General features: G+C 33.2%; 1 protein-coding gene across 6 annotated transcripts in view; it reads right to left on the reverse strand.

The window, feature by feature from the left end:
- Positions 1–17,146, reverse strand: part of cu (NADP/NADPH phosphatase nocturnin) — an 80,204-nt gene that overhangs the window by 17,641 nt on the left and 45,417 nt on the right. Inside the window, exon 1 of one of the 6 annotated variants that reach the window (XM_085808707.1) lies at positions 2,886–2,917. The exons of the other annotated variants lie outside the window; for them this stretch is intronic. Coding sequence (XP_085664833.1) covers positions 2,886–2,902 — 17 coding nt within the window. The 5' untranslated portion in view covers positions 2,903–2,917. Of the gene's footprint in view, positions 1–2,885; positions 2,918–17,146 lie in introns of those variants that run through there. 6 annotated transcript variants of the gene reach the window in all.

Consider the following 17,146-nt stretch of genomic DNA (forward strand, 5'->3'; position numbering starts at 1 on the left):
GCCATTTCTATCTACTGCTGCTTTATTTTTATTATCAGAATTAAATTTACAAGCTGTAGTTTCTTTTACTGTGTAAATAAATATTACAAAAGAACAGCAAACACAGATGGTTTGATATTCATAATATTTCTAAACATTTTCTCCTTTTGTTTGCAGTAGGTACTTATAATCAACAGTCTTAGGGAGATCCTCGGTTAGATTAGGCTATTTAAATGTGGTAAAACACACAAAGAAAGTCCCTCATAGAGGACTTTCTAGGGCTGGTTCCTATTCACGTTATATATGGGAAAGCTACGAAAAACAACTATACAGCCCCTGGGATCGAAGCTAGGTCGAAGTCCCAGTATTTAGTAGTCTTAACCACTTGGCCAATGGTCGCGAAGGGAAAGCCTTGGATCTGGATTGCGCGATTTTTCTTTCAAAAGTGGTGCGGAAATAGGTAATGTCAAATTGCTGCCTATAAAATGCACAAACCCATATCAACAAGAAACGTAATCCTGTGCTTCTCGCCACGATAAAATTCGTGGACTTATTCTGACGTTACTGCCAGATAAGTCAGAACAGCAGTTTTGCGATAAAAAATGTGTTTTTTTTAAGAAGAAAATAAATATGAACATATGAATGTAATTTGATTTTTTTACAAACGCTCCAAGTTTGTAAGGCGTTTAAAGTTGTTGCGGCGAAGTGGTAGCATCACTGAAAATTGGTAGTTAGTCAAGGGTTTAAATCCTGGTGTGAACAGGTTGGCCGCATGGGAGTTTGTGTGTAACGTGGATACACGCCATTTTCTCTGAAAAAGCTCCCTGTGAAAGCATCCCTTCTCTTAGGAGGATAGTCCTCGTGTGCTTTGCTGTAATCCATATAAAACACACTGAAGCAAATGAAGGATTTTCCATATCTATCCATGATTGCTATTATCTGCATAATCAGTTTAAGACGCCTGGCTTCAAAGGAAATTAAAAGAGAACGGATTTTACATACGCACTAAAAAAAGCCCACTAGCGTTCAAGCGGCAGAGTCGCTGAACACTATTAGCTCGATCCGGGTTTAAAATCTCCTCCACGAAGACATCCCTTTCCTCAGGCAGATAGCTTTGCCATAAGCAACTAAACCAAAGTATACGCACTGAAAATGACTTTGAATTTAATAGTCTCGCCTTCTAAAACGTTTTTGCTTTCAAAGGCCATGCGTTCTTCTGCACATGAATTTTGCCTATAAAAAAACTATTCACTACTGCACAATGTAGAAGTGCCTATGTAAAAGCTACGCAAAGCAATTACACTTCCCAACAGATTTTCTATTAGTTAATCAGAACAGATTATTTTAGGAATCTCGTTTATAAGGAAACAAATCCCCAAATTCAGGCAGTTCATAATAACTGCATCTGTCCATAAAATTGTTACTTTTCGTGCATTGGTTTTAATGGAATAAACGGCTTGCGCAGCTCCAGACAAAGGCAATTCAAATGCACCCTTCATCGAATTTATTTGCGCCAAAGAATTGTCAGAGGAAAGCAGAATCAGGATCATTAGCAACGTTATTTTCTCGGCCACTGGACACATTCTTCAAAAAATTCAGTATATAAACGACGAAAGAATAATAAACCCATTAAAAAAATGAAGTAAAAAAAACGAAAACTGTAATAATTCACTCCAAAACATAGTACATTCCAGATGCAATATTTGTTTTATGATCAGTTTAATACTGATTTAGATATCAATACTTTATTTAAAATTTGAAAATTTCAGTGATGTTTTAAAGCTTAATTACGGAACAAATTCGAAGCTTTTGCTAAAAAGCTACACGTTAATAGGAATGTTATCTCTTCAAGAAATGTAACTTATTCAAATTTATTAACTACTTTTTGTACGAAAATTTTATCTCAAACTAATAATTTATTTAAACTGAACTCATATATGCACATAATTACAGATACGCTGGTATTATTATATCTAAACTTTATTCTGGAGAATTAAAAGCTGTTATTATTTTAAATTTATAATCATAATTAACAGTTTTATATAAAAATATGTAACTTTAAAGTCTAAATTTTAGCAGCGCGTTTAATTAGTGCCTTCGAAAATTTTCTTACATTAAAATTCATATATTTCTTCAAACACAGAGAAAAAACCTGTAAAAACTGCATTCAAAACTCCAGCTCTAGAGACTTAAGTTTTGTTTGCTTGATTATGGCAAAGCAAACGAGGGGTATTATCCTAAGAGAAGGGATGCCTTCTTGAAGGACTTTTTAAGCGAAACTGGCTCGTATATGTTTCACATGGTGGAAACCACGAAAACGCCCATGAAGCTAACTCGTTCTCGGAATGGAAACCTACCTATGTGGAAAAGGAACACGTGTAAAAAGTTCCACACGAAAACGATAAAAAATCATGTGAGGATGATTTAATTGCCACATACTAACCGCTTTCGTGCGAAACTTTCTGAGGAAAACTGTTTACTCATGAGAAAGGTTTGAAAAAAAAAAGATTGAGGAAGAACTTTCTTGTGAAAGAAATTCCTTGCAAATCAAAAATACTAACGAAAAAATTAAGTTTTTAAATTTAAATTCTGAACTAAAGCTTTGGGTGGTTTCCTATAAGATTAAAATGACTACAAGCAAGTCAAACCTCTCCAAAGGCATCCCTCCTAAGACACATAACCTTTGAAAATACATTGCTATAATACTTATAAAAGAAAGAAAAGAGGTTCAAATGTCAAAAATACTCGTAACGACCAACTTTCAGATATAACAGTAAAAATATCGGATCTCTTCATTACAAAATAAAATGCTGATTAAGTTTTTCTAAACATAGGAAACATATTCCTTACAGCAATTATTTCAATAAAGAAAGAACTACAGTAGAACGATTATCGGGAATACTTACTTTGATATTAAGAACATTGTTAATAGAGATTATTAATAGAACAACACATTTAATTTAAAGCTGGCCAATAGGAAACAATATATGTTGAGATTCAGTTCTAATGGCCCTTTTTTCTTTATTCCGTGAGTCTTCACATAAATTCACATAAATAAGAAACAAGAAAAGTGCGAATAGTGCCACAGATCAAGATGGTACATATATCTTTCTGCAGAAAATTATTTGGATCGTGTTGTCATATAATGGAAAAGATACAAAATCTCTACGGCAAATAATAGAATACCTTTTGTTTCTGAAGTCAAGTAAATGAGTAATTAATAATGAATGATTATAAAAATTAGCTTTTTAATACATAATGTCTTAAGGTGTGGTGAGCAGCTATCATGCAGCACGTGTTCATAATTACTAGAATTCTCAACGGAAGTAACTAGGCTACGGAGATATCTGATGCGTTTACAGGATGCAACAGCACCGAATTAGTGGAAATCCGGCTTAAATTTACCTGCATGTTAATCACATGGCAGGATATTTACAAGTGATTATTCTGAGTTTTATTCGGAATTTTCACACAGTCAGTTAATGATTTAACGTTATTTAATTACAATAAACTCTCGGTAACAAAATTTCAATGAATTCTGCAACATGAATGATTATCTTTCATTCACATGATTGGCAAATTAATATTAGCCACAGATCTGGGTTGCAAAAGAAACTGACCGCAAGCATAGTGTGATTGGACCACAATTTTTCGCAATTTAAAATTCTCAGCATTTATCTACACCTCATCCGTGGCCAAATGGTAGCTGAAATGAGCCTGGTTACCGCCGAACGGAGTTGCGGTACAGGGTTTTCCATAATGCGGTAATATGAATAAGGAACAATTTCGCTCCGAATTCTTTATGAAATTACTCCTCTTAAGGAAGACAGCCCACATGCTTTCCCATAATCAATTAAGCAGCCACTTGTGTACATTGCTAATTTTCTTTTTAATATTTCTGGCTCTGAACTGATTCGCGGAGATTTCTAGAACCACTAAATTTTAAAAATAAGTTTAAAAAAATATTAGTCCTTACATATGAATACCTAATTAATTCTTTTAAAATTTTAAAAATTCAAACGTTTGGATAAATTTTCAATGTTTTGGTCAGCACACTTCGAGAGATTCTGTTATCTAAGACATTCAGTAAGCGTAAACTTTGGCTAAGTTATTAAATATAAAGCAAATTGACTTAAAAATTAATTCAAATGTTACATTCTATTCTGAGAAGCATGACAGTTAACTCCACGTATACTGAAAAAACAAAACTGATGGAAGACACTTGTATTACATGGCACTTATTGAGCAAAGTTTTTCTGCATTTAAGTAAACAAATTTCAATAAAAATTAACAGTTTGCTGGAACTTTTAGTCACAGAGAACTCACTGCTTAAAACTAATTGGGTTAGTTTAAGTTTCTGTCCTTTTCATGAAGTCTTTAGCTTAAACGCTTGTTTCAGATCTGTTGAAATTCACAGATTTCGTAAGGCATATTTTGCTAATATATTCTGGCTTTCATAAATGTAAAATAAATTTCAATTTGCTTACAAGTAGAAAACAATATTCATTATTAATATATTGTCACTTTACATTCGGTTATGTGAATGCTATACGAAATTTTGTGCAGATGTGTGTCATTAAAAACCAATTCCACAACTAATTATTTCTTGAACGAGTGGTCGTAAACTCGAAGTTTCAGCTTAAGAAGAAACTCAAACACGGAATCACACATAATATTTAACAAAGCTATATGATTTAAATAACTTTTAAACTGATTAAAAAGTGACCGTATTAAGACTGATTAAAATGAGTTTCATTAAATACAAAATTACGAATCTTAGTATTTTAAAAAGGTAGTTTAAAACCAATGACTCTGGACTAATGTTTTAAGCGTAAATGGTAAGTTTTTAGGAATACGCATTTGACAACATAAATTGCATAGCTGTATTCAGAAATATTTATGTATTTGATACACTTCGCAAAAATGTTAATGCTACCAAGATTCATCAAATAAAACAATTGCCATTTTTATGCTATCAAAATAGAAGCATACACAGTTTTTGTTCGTCTGTTTGTTTGGTTCACAAATTTTTCTGTTTATTGTTTGCCTGTTTCGTAACATAATTCACACCGATTTCTCTTTCTTACGTAGTCCATACAAAATTTCAATTTTGTAATTTTCACTAAAAGATATCACCTGACCATAACTGCCGCATCTCTTATTTAATTCACTTCTTTCGGGAACATGTATCTACGATTAGTCACGCAAGATATATTTAGTAGCGCAATTCTTTTTAAACAGCCAATACATTTCTTAAACCATATTAAGAAAATAAAATTATACAAATTAAAATTTTACGTAATATAATTGGAAACTAAATTGCTACAAAAAATGTATTATTATTGAATTTGCATGAAAATCACAAAACTAACATTTTCATATGGCAAGTCCCAAAATTTTCAATTTCGAATGCAGAAAGTTGTAACAAAACCCCTTTGTTATTATCAATTAGTTATTGTTAAACATTAAATAAATTATGCATATTAATAAGGTTTTTAGCTTCAGCTTGTAAATAACAGTTAAGATATTTAATTTAAAGTTGTTTTCGGAATTTTTCAGGTTTAAAAAAAGCATTCTCAAAATTTATACGTTTTAGAGCTTAGTCGGCCTTTTTTCCCCGATCTAAAGATTACATATAGTGTTTACACAGAAAATGTCATCCGGCACTTTGGATTTTAAACTTTTCGAATTTTTAGTAAAATGAGCGATAAAATGTTCTATAACTTCGGCCATGTTAATAACATGATTAAAATCACACATTCCAGGAAAAATTAAGTCACGACACCAGTTCGGGGACCAACTACAAAATGATTAAGCAAAAAGTATAATTTTGATCGCCATGCATTATAAAAACCAGAAGACAATCTAACTTTCATAAAATACTTCGCATGCAATGTGTAATGTTTGTATGAATTTCCGTAAAAATTGCGCGTATATTAAAAGAAGATATAAAGGTTTCTTTTAAAAATTCCATTTTTATTAACATGTTGTTTTCTTATAACACCAGAGTTTTCGATTTAATTTAGATAAACTTACAGAAAACCTGACAGTGTTAAACACAATGAGATATGAACGCTTAAAAATCTTTTTCCACTACGGATGCGTGAAACAAAACCTTTTCTTTCATAATTTAATAGCCAAATATATAAACGTCATTTCTGATTCTTTAGCAAAATTTCTAAAATAAGCTCGATTGCCGGACTTAGAAATGAGTTCCTTTCGTCCTTCCTTGAGCTTTGAACAATAGAACAACAAATGTTCGACATTTTGCACTCCCCCGAAACTGCATGAACACAAGTCTGTACTAGATAATCTAAATCTCTTCAGATATGAATTGAATTTACCATGTCCAGTTAGAAATTGAGTAACTTCAAAATTGCAGAAAAAGTGTTTATTATTCAGTCTGGGAGGAATGGAAGGAAAATATGGTTTAGTCAAAGAGGCAGTAGTAGAATTCCTGTATAGTTCATTCCACTCGAATATTGTATCATCCCTACTTTTGTTCTTGTAAAATGACAAGTATGATTGGAGTAATTACTTGAAGATGTGTAGCTTGTTTTCCCAACCAATCAGCCCTTTCATTTCCTAGATTGCCAGTGTGGCCACGTACATGAGAAAAGATAACATCAACACCTTTATTATTAAGGTCTTTAAAGAGTTTAATATAGTTATAGTCCCTCCTCCTCTCACAGCCAGACAGGTCGTGCAGCGAGCGTAACGTCATATTGGACAGGAAGCAGCTGAACAGTGGCCGAGGCAGTCGATCCTGCTCCCGTAGCAAGGCAGTTTTCAACAAAGGGATCGTTCTTGGGGACGAACCAGCGAGATGAAATTGCCCTTCCAAGAGATTCCGAAACATTCTCTATAGGAGAGTTTCTTAAACTGTGAGTCGTGAGACCCGTAGCAGTAGGTCGCCAAAAATTTTAACAGCATTGATATTTTTTTAACTTATTATAATAATTTTACAATTACCAAATATTTTTTCACAATGTACCTGAAAACAAATAAAGATATGACAATACAGACAATGAAAAAAAAATGAAAACGTTTCGATGCATTCTTTTTATAATTTTATAATCTTACGTTCATTTTAATTCCTTTGCACGCTGTCATTTCGCCTGTTACTTACACTCTTTTGCAAAAAAAAGAAGCGCCATGAAATGGTTGTTTTTGATGAAATCGAATATGTGTATAGCTCATACACAGATAATAAAATGATTAAAAAATCAATGTCATAGTATCTGTTCACGGTTCACAATCACCCACTGAGTGTTCTAATTAGTAGTTGGTCGAACCGCCCCTGGCGGTATCGCATGCCTGAATTCGTCGAGGCAAGGAGTGGCAGAGGTTCCTAATGTCATCCTGTGACACATTCTGACAGGCATTCATCCGTTGTCGCTCCAGATCTGCGGTATTTTGTGGTGCCCGAATCTGGCGGCCTACCATATCCAACACATGCTCGATTGGTGAAAGGTCTGGTGACCTTGCTGGTCAAGGAAGATTATCAACCGCGCAGAAACAGTCGAGATATGCGAGCAGTATATGTCCTAGCATTATCTTGTTGGAAAATGGCCTCAGGATGACGTGCTATGAAGGGTAATGCAACCGGCCGCAGGATGGTATCAACATATCGCTGAGCTATTAAAGATGGACGGAGGATGACTAAAGATGACCTGCGGTCATAGAAAATAGCGCCTCACACCATCACACCAGGGGTTATGGCTGTATGCCTTTCTAAAAAAAGGCTGATTGGGAACACTGGCCCCGTCCACTCCAGACACGAACACGGTGATCATCTGCTTCAAGAGTGAAGCGGGATCCATCGCTGAATATACGATGCCAGTCTGATGGCAGACATGATGATTGGCTGCGATACCACTCCAGACGACTTCCCCGAATGTTGTGCGGTCAAAGGCAAACGTCTTAAAGGCTTCTCTGGCTTCGGAATTACAATGGTAGCAACAAAAAAAGATAAATTTTTCGTCTCTGTTACCGGTTTTATACTTTGCGAATTGCGCACTAGAAATGCGTGCTATGATCGTAATTCTTGTTCATTTGCCTTGAAACTTTGACCATTTGCGTGCTCGATTGAGATGTTTTTGCATACTAAATTTCACCACGAGCGCAAAAGTCCTTCTTGGTGCTTCGATTTTTTTTTCCAAAAGAGAGTATTTAAAATTTTCACATTGTCTTATTTCTTAAAATTAGAAATTAAAGTTAGTGACCTACAACTGCAATAGTATATTACAGTACAAGTGTAAAAATTGACCTTTTCACTCACGCGTGCGTCGGATTTACGCAATGCTTATGGGGTCCCACAAAATCTTCGTAAATATTATGGGGTCCTGGGGTCGCGAAAAAATCTCAGTAATAAAAAGGGGTAGCGACAGAAAAAAGTTTAAGAAGCCCTGCTCTACAATGTTAAGATTAGTAGAACTGGCTAGCCAGTCCATGCGGTGAGTATCCTCACTTTCTAGGTAATATTCGACTTGGTGAGCCCTATGTGAACGAGTATTGTATTGTCGCCTTTTAACAAGAAGCCAGGACCAATTGCTCCTCTGAAAAGTCGAATTTAGGGCTCTAAGTTATCTCTATACCTCATAGCAGTCAGGCAGCCTTTGTCAAATACATGCAGGAGTGAGTGGCAGTCCAACACAATGCCTACCCAAACCATTACACCTACACCGTAGTAATGATCCTTTTCCCTGATGAGGAAGGGATGGTATCGTGATCCAAGTTTTCTCCAGATACAGGTCAGCCGAGAATCAGTTTCCAGTTTTAATCGTAACTCACCTTTAAAACGCACGGTGCTTCACTGAAAGCTGGTTCAAGGCACATGTTATTTGCACCATGTTTAACAATCGCTCTTGTGTGTTACAGCGATCGGGACACAAACACCAGGTCTTCTGGCATACAGCTCTATCTCCTAAAGAGTTCGAGCAACTGTATACCGTGAAACTCGGATTCCAGTGGCAGCATACAGCACACGTGATAACTGTGAAGCTGTAGCATTTCTATATCGCCACGCTGAAAGTGCCGATTCTCGATTGTCGTAGTGGATATAGGCCAACCTTGTCCAGTCCTCCTCAATATGGATCCAGCGTTCTGAAAGTGTTTCCAAAATTGTAGACGACACTGGGCGTTACTTTAAGCTCTGTAGTCACCTGCCGCTTGTAACAGGGTTGCCTCCACTCTATCGATAGTTCATCTCATTCCATCATCCATATGTTCGTTGTTACTCATTATCTGATACCTTATAAAATTTATCCAACTCTTGCGAGAACCGTGGCGGATGTAGCGAAGGAGTACAAGCACATACATATCACCGAAACCCACCCATTCGCCCCGGAAGATGCTGGATTAAGAAAAATTAAGAAGAGTATTCAGTTTTCTATTGTTTGCATGCATATTTAGGAAAACTGTTAAAAATTTGGAATTTAATGCAAAACTGAATAATTAAAATAATGGCTTCATTTTGGATTTTGTAGATATTTTCTGAAGTCAATAACAAAAATTAAAGGTAGAAATATTTTATTTTCATAAGGATTGGGGAAAAACTAACTCATTAAAGAAATATATTTAACATATGACAATCAATTATTAATTATAATTCGTATTTTCTGAGTTTTAAAAGTAATACGTATCACACAGATCATCATTACAACAAAGTATTCTGTATCATTAAAATTAATTTAATACAGTTAAATTTGTGCTTCCTAAATCAAATGCTGATTTATAAAGACAGAGAACATAAAATCACTGCTGTTTAATGTCTCTCGAGTGTTACCTTTCATATTTATTCTTATTTATTTCAGTATTCAAAGTCTAAAATCCTTGCATTAGATATCAGAATGTCATTTTGCAATAATGTTTTACATTAAATTACACAAAATGAACAAAATTTAATTGAACAGAAATATAAATGGCATTGTAAGTAGACAGTAAATTTTAGTAATAAATATTCTTTTAAATTATTGATTGTTAATAAGCTGAAAATAGAATTCCTTCTTTTTTCCAAGTTAAGAATGATAAAGTACCATGCCCGTGATGCATTATAGTTTCTGTTAAATGGCATATAAACTGCTATTTTCTCCGGATAATAAAATTACGAAGTTTTCTAGCAGTCGCTACTTCTAATTTATGTATCCTTTGTTCCAAACCAAAATATTATGGCTAGATACACTATATCAATTAGTGAAGATTATTACCCAACTGGCAAAATACTTATAGTATTAAAGCATTAGCTCAACAAGAATGCACTTCTAAAGTTAGTGGGAGAAAATGAAATTCCTTTTGTACATTAATAAGAGGTTTCACTATATCTGAAAAGTATCATTAGTTGTGGAACATTAATTAACTAAACAATAAAATTATAGAAATAAAATGGCCATTAGTGTAGAGGAAATTGCATACATGAAATAGATATGTATAGGTAGATTATCTATGGAGAAAACCACAGGTATATTTTTATGTATGTGCATAAAATGGAAATCATAGTTTAAAACAAAAATATGTCTCTTTTATTGCTTTTGTTTTTCTTAGCAGTTATTTAACAGCCTTTTTTAATTTTCTTACAGGTCAACATATAGCAGTTATTTATTTTTGAAACTTACTTAATTATTTAATCATTCAGTACATAATATTAAATATTATGAATTTTTTTAGATAAAATTTATATTTCTTAAGACTAATATTATTTCTCTATTTTTTATCACAACAGATGATTCAATGTAAAATCCTGCGATATTAAACTCGTACATCTTTAGAAAAGTGATATACTTAATGAAGATCATTTTGGTTAAAACTAAAAACACAGGCATGGAAAAAATATGCAAAGGTATAACTACAGTGGTTACAAAATTATCTGCACACATACATTCTTGTTCACAATTTATAAGAAAATGCATTAAGAAATACAAAAATTGGCATTTAAAAAATAGAATAAGCTTATTCATTTAAATTAATTACAAAAAATACAATAATATTAATAAAAACATTTTTTGCAACAATATTAAAATAGCTTATGTCAAAAAAGTATTTGCACACTCAACTCAACTTTAGCAAATTGCATTTTTATGCTATTATTTGACAGTCATCCCGCAGTAAATAACATACGTAAGACGACTATAAAAGGAGGTGTTGTCGAACCGTTATCAGTTGATTGTCGATTTCAAATTGTAATGGCACCTAAGAAATCTGAACTGCCAATTTCGAAAAAATTGTTTCTCTACGTGCAAATGGCCTAAATTATCGAGAAATAGGTAAAAAAAGTAAATGTTTGCTTCTCTATTGTTCGGTATATTATAAAACGTCATAAAGAAAGAGGATCTACATCAAATAACTTGCGCTCTGGACGCCCAAAGAAACTTTCACTGCGAATAAAGGAAAAAATCAAAAGAGAAGCATCGAAAAATTTATTTGTTAGTGCAATTACTTTAGCCAATGATGTCGCTTCAACATCTGGAGTTCAAATCTGTGCCCAAAGTGTTCGAAATGTCCTGCACGATGCACACATTTATGGGAGATCTCCAAGGAAAAAACCTCTCATAACTGAACGAAATAGACTGAAGAGACTTGAATTCACTAAGGAATATATCAATATGCCAATTGATTTCTGGAAAAGTGTCATATTCTCCGACGAGAGTAAGTTCAAAATCTTTAAATCAGATGGCAGGAAATTAGTTTGGAGAAAACCTTGTGTTGCTTTTCATACCAAAAATGTGTTACCTACAGTTAAACATGGAGGAGGTTCTGTTATGATTTGGGGGTGCATGGCTAGCAAAGGAGTTGGTAATTTGTGTTTCATTGATGGGAATATGACAGCTCGAACCTATATTGATGTGTTGCGAGATAACTTGCCGCAAAGTGCAATAAAATTGGGTATCAGTAATTCGTACTATTTTCAGCAAGACAATGATCCCAAGCACACCGCCGGTATAACACGTATGTGGTTGCTTTATAATGTACCCAGAAAACTTGCCACTCCACCACAATCACCAGACTTAAATCCTTTGGAAAATTTGTGGAATTCTTTGGATTTAAAAATAAGAAAAAGGAAGATTTCAAGCAAATCTGCCCTTAAACAAGCCCTTATTGAAGAATGGTCGAATACTGACCCTACTGTTACAGAAAATTTAATTAAATCAATGCCAGCAAGATTACAAGCAGTAATAGATGCTAAAGGAATGCATACTAAATATTAGTTATTTGAAATTTGCTTATATATTTTATTTCTTTTGTATTCATGCAGGTGTGAAAATACGTTTTGATACGAGATATTTTAATTTCGTTACAAAAAAGCATTGTTATTTATATTATTGTAATTTTTCTGTTTGTTTCGGATGATTAAACTTATTCCGATTTGGCAATACAATTTTTTTATTTCTCAATGCTTCTTTTTATGAATTGCAAACAAAAATGTAGGTGTGCAAATAATTTTTTACCCACAGTATGTCTAATATATATTCTATTTTGCCGCTATATTATTAAAAGCGCCGGTATATAACGCATATATGCGCTTAAAACGGCGTTTTTTTTTACATTCGTAATGAGCGTATATTATTTGCATATATTTATAGAAAAAATAGAATACTAAATGTATGTGAGTATTTCTGAAAAAATATATGTAGATTTTGCAAAATATGCGCGAATAAACGCAGTAGTAAATTTAGTAAGAAAGTAGTTAATTTTCGTAGTTTTTTGCTAAAAATGAACGCTAATACACAGTAAGAAGTACAGTAGACTTAACTGAATTTTTACCAAAATTGTGTTAAGTAAAAAAAAACAAATGGGGAAAATATGCAAATTTCTATGAAAAGTATATACTATTTATACTTAGGAAAAAAAAATCGTGCAGATTTACGTAAATTTTCACTAAAAATACACGAATTCAAAAAATGAGAAGATTTACTTATATGAGAACAATATTCGTTAACTTTCACCAAAATTATACGTAAAGTAGTGAAATTTATGTATATTATACGTAAAAGCTATGAATAAAGCGTCATCATTCGTATGACTAGACGTACATTGTAACGTAAAAATATACGCAAATATCTACTATTTTTTCCCCGGAAACGCATTTTATGATACTCTTCCATTCAAGTTTTAAGTTTTTTATACGAAGGGCCATTCGTAAACTGCACATATTTTCCGCGTGTAGTTTACGCATGCATGTTGCCTGTGGTAGGATCGGATTGCGTAATCTCTGTCTAAAATATCTTAGTCCAGATAATTATAATAGTAGACAGTTAACCGCACTGTTGAAGAAATTGGAACTGATTATGTTTTAACATTAACTCACAGTTTCTATATTGAGGTCTCTATGGATAATATTATTACAAAGAACCCACGAAGCGTTGTAAATGATGCGTAAGATTTTGTGTTTTAATACCTGAAAGAGATTGATATCTTTAATATAAAGGACGTAAAGCTACACAGACAGATATAATCATATTTTCCGTTCGATATCCACAGCAGACTGGCATTTCAGCTAAGGAAGATGCTTTATAGTGACTGTTTGACAGACGTAGGAGATGTGCTTGTTTCAGGAGAGCTTGAAATTCAACTCCGACTCCAAAGCAATCAGCAAATGTAACATTGGCGATATTTTGAGTGAAAAGTTAAGTTGCTGTGCCACCGCGTGATGATGAGGAATTTGAAGTTGCCAGCATTAATCGAAGTTTTCCAAAGGTTGCACCTCTTTGGAGTTAATTTTTATCTTGCACTTTCACCAAAGCGTGATTCTGTTCTCGTATTATCAGCACAGAAAGTGACCTTGCAGATTTTATCGTCCTTGAAGCCTGGAATATCACGCATATAAAAGAGATAAAGCAGATGTCTAAGAATGAAGTCTTGTGGGACTCCAGTCAGCATAGCTTCAGAGACAGAGTCACCTATTTTCAAACGGATAATCGTTTCAGTGAAGAAGGAGTGTAGAATCTTAACAATGTTAAACGAAAAATTAAATGTGCTTGAAGATGATACTATTTTGCAGACACGCACAACGGCTTTTACCACGTCCAGCATAACAGCAACTTGGTGTTTATGAACAGCATTAGTAGTGAGCTCAGGATTAAAATTAGTTTGCATCACTGCAGACTGCTTTTTACGTAAGTCACGTTGCTCGTCAGTTAATCAGTCAAGATAAGGAGTAAGCCTGACAAACGTAATTTTTATCAACAATCTTTTCATACTGGGAAGAAGGCTAATTGAACAAAAGTTTTCACAAATGCATCCTTGTTCTATTTGGGAATCAGAACAATACTTACAGTTTCCCGTGGCTATTTAAATACGAAAGAAATAAACCAGCATTATAGACAGAGGTAACTGAAACTGCATGATAATTTCCTGCGAGTTTTATATAACTTTCCCAATGTAAGACAATTTCTGCTTTTCGGAATTTCATTCTCATTTTAGATTACTGTGTTATCTTTATTATTTCCTTTTCTTATTTTTTAATTTATTTATTGTTTTATTTATTAATAATTTTCCCTCTTTTGCAGTGCTATTGTACATTTGTCTACTTTGTTAGAGCTATAACTTACTTGTGTACGCCTCGGAACACGAGGAGTTGAAATTAAAGTTAATTTAAAAAATTAGGTAGTATTCCGTTTTGAGTACCGTAAAAAAAAATTGCAGCGAAAATGAATGCGCAAAAGCGCCGAATCTAGCGTACGCGCTGATTTCAGATTGCCTAAGTTTATATATTTCTATATTTCTTATGACGCCATTAAAATACTAGTTTAATTTTTAAATCCTTTTTTGATACTCTACGGATTTCACAATTTGGGAATCGCCCATGACGAAAAGTCTGCAATAGAATTTTGGGTTAGAGTGCAGAATCACCCATTGCTTGACGCGTTTTTAAGAATTGCACATACTCGGTATCCATGTACACATCAATCTATTTTCACTTTTAAAAAAAATCCCAGAATTGGACAAAAATGGCACTGCGCACACCCTTGACTTTATCTATGTACACATCGACCTATTTTCACTTAAAAAGGTAAAAGAAAATTGACAAAAATGCAATTGTTTTTACCCTTGTAAAAAGCGGCAAACGAATAAGTGAGCGATTCTGCACTTTACCGAGAAATTTTTCAAAGAAAAGGCATCATTCATTATAGAAAATTGTGTCTTAACAACCAACGAGATGAAATTATGCTTTAGCGATAACTCGGTAGCGAAATAGCGATGCAGGCATCTATTCAATTGTGTTTAGCAATTTTTATATAAATTATAACAATGATCTGAAATAGTTATTTACTCTTATACTTCCATTCAGCCATGTTTAGCCTTTTTTATATAAATTATAATAATAAAAAAGTATTATATGAAATTAACCTTTCATCTAAATTTAAACATCAATCTTAGATAGTTATTTACTATTATAACTTCCTTTCTTGCATTAGGATTGCCATTATTTTTGGCAGCACTGGCATCAACAATAGTTTAGCGATTTTTTACGGACCTCAAAACAGAATAGTACCATAAATTACTTTGCTACCAAACCATAAAAGAAAAAAAAAAAAAACAGATATTTGATGCATGTGTAGTTAAAAATGATTTTCTGTAAATGCTTACAAAGCTCAGTGAAGATTCACCGCTTTCATTTCACTGTTTCTGTTGAGGCTTGTAACTTTTTCTGTAAATTTCGTTAAGCTTGATTGAAATCTCTTCATAGTATAAACAAACAAAAAAATATAGGGACAAAATTATAACTTTTGAAATAAAACTTCATCTTCTTTATCATATGTGTTAGTTTTACGAAAATGCATACAAACACTGCACATAATATGCAAAATATTTTGTGAAGGTTTCATATCATTTTCTGAATTTTTGGGCCCAGGGTTATTGAAATTACTTTTTTTAATAATTTTGTTGTTGGCTCATTAATGCATTCATGACTGAATTTTCATTGTTTTATATTGTGTAGTTTTGAGTTATAGTATGTTATTTATATGGTCGTAGTTTCAGAATAACTACTCAAGCATTTGTCTAAAAAATTCGAAAAAAAGTCTAACAAAAGTGTAGAGTGACTTTTGGCTATTTTCAAAATATTTCTAAGATCTATAAATCGACATCAATCACTTTTAAAATGTAACTTTTAATATGTACAATATTTACAGATCATTGATCAAAACATGGTGGTTCAGTTGACAAACAAATCTATATGATTTCATAATCGAAAATCGAAATCTTTTAAATAGGAACAGAAGTGTTCCTAATGAAATAGTGCGCGAAGCATCAAACATCCATCTACCGAACTGCCGGTGGAGAGTCTATGGAAATTCAGAAGGCACGTCGCGTCGCGTTAACACGCAACGCTAGCGCCATCTATCAATTAATCAAAATAATTTCCACAGCTATATAGTGTATATACATATATATTTATCAAGTGGAAATATGAACGCTAAGGGGTAAAACAAGTTGCCACTGAAGGGTGTAATCTAACTTAGAATAAGTGAATGAAAGAATAAGTATAAGTGTTTAAGTGAGATGATATAGAAAAGGAAAATCATGTGACTGAAAATGTTCAAAAAAGAACACGAGAAAAGGATATAAAGTGAAAACAATACCTAAAGGTGTAAAACGACTAAACATCAACAAAAAAGTGCGTAACGTGCATCCTGAAAATTTCTGCTTGCCTTGGGAAAAAAAACTCAAAACACTTGGAAAAAGCTATTGCCTTTAAAAATTTCAAAAAAATTAAAATATACTAAAAATAAAAAAAAATTAAACTTTTTGAACAACTAAAGTAATATATGCGTTAGAAATATCTTTTATTAGTTTTAGCAAAGCTGCAAATCGTAATAAAAATTATGAGAAAGTGATAAATGCAAGCAATTACTTAAATTATCAATAAGTAAAAGAGTTAAATTAATAAGATGTGTGCTTTTATTGTTTTTAAATCACTGTTTCTTAATAACGCAATGATTAAATGTGAAAGATAAGTTAACTATCGTATCCTCTGGCGATTCGGTTATTTTGAATATGATAAAGCACGCGAGATTTGTCTGCCTACGAGGCGGGATGCCCGAGTGGAGGACTTTCTAAGGAAATTGGCTCATATTTCACGTTATACATGCCCATGAAAAGTAACCATACAGCCAGCCGGTTTGCCTGGATTCGAACTCGGGACGAACAAAAAATATTCAGCAGGCTT

Source organism: Stegodyphus dumicola, chromosome X1 (genome assembly GCF_044657685.1).
Source record: "Stegodyphus dumicola isolate Sdum_Otavi_A_Nest chromosome X1, ASM4465768v1".
Taxonomy (NCBI): Eukaryota; Metazoa; Arthropoda; class Arachnida; order Araneae; family Eresidae; genus Stegodyphus; species Stegodyphus dumicola.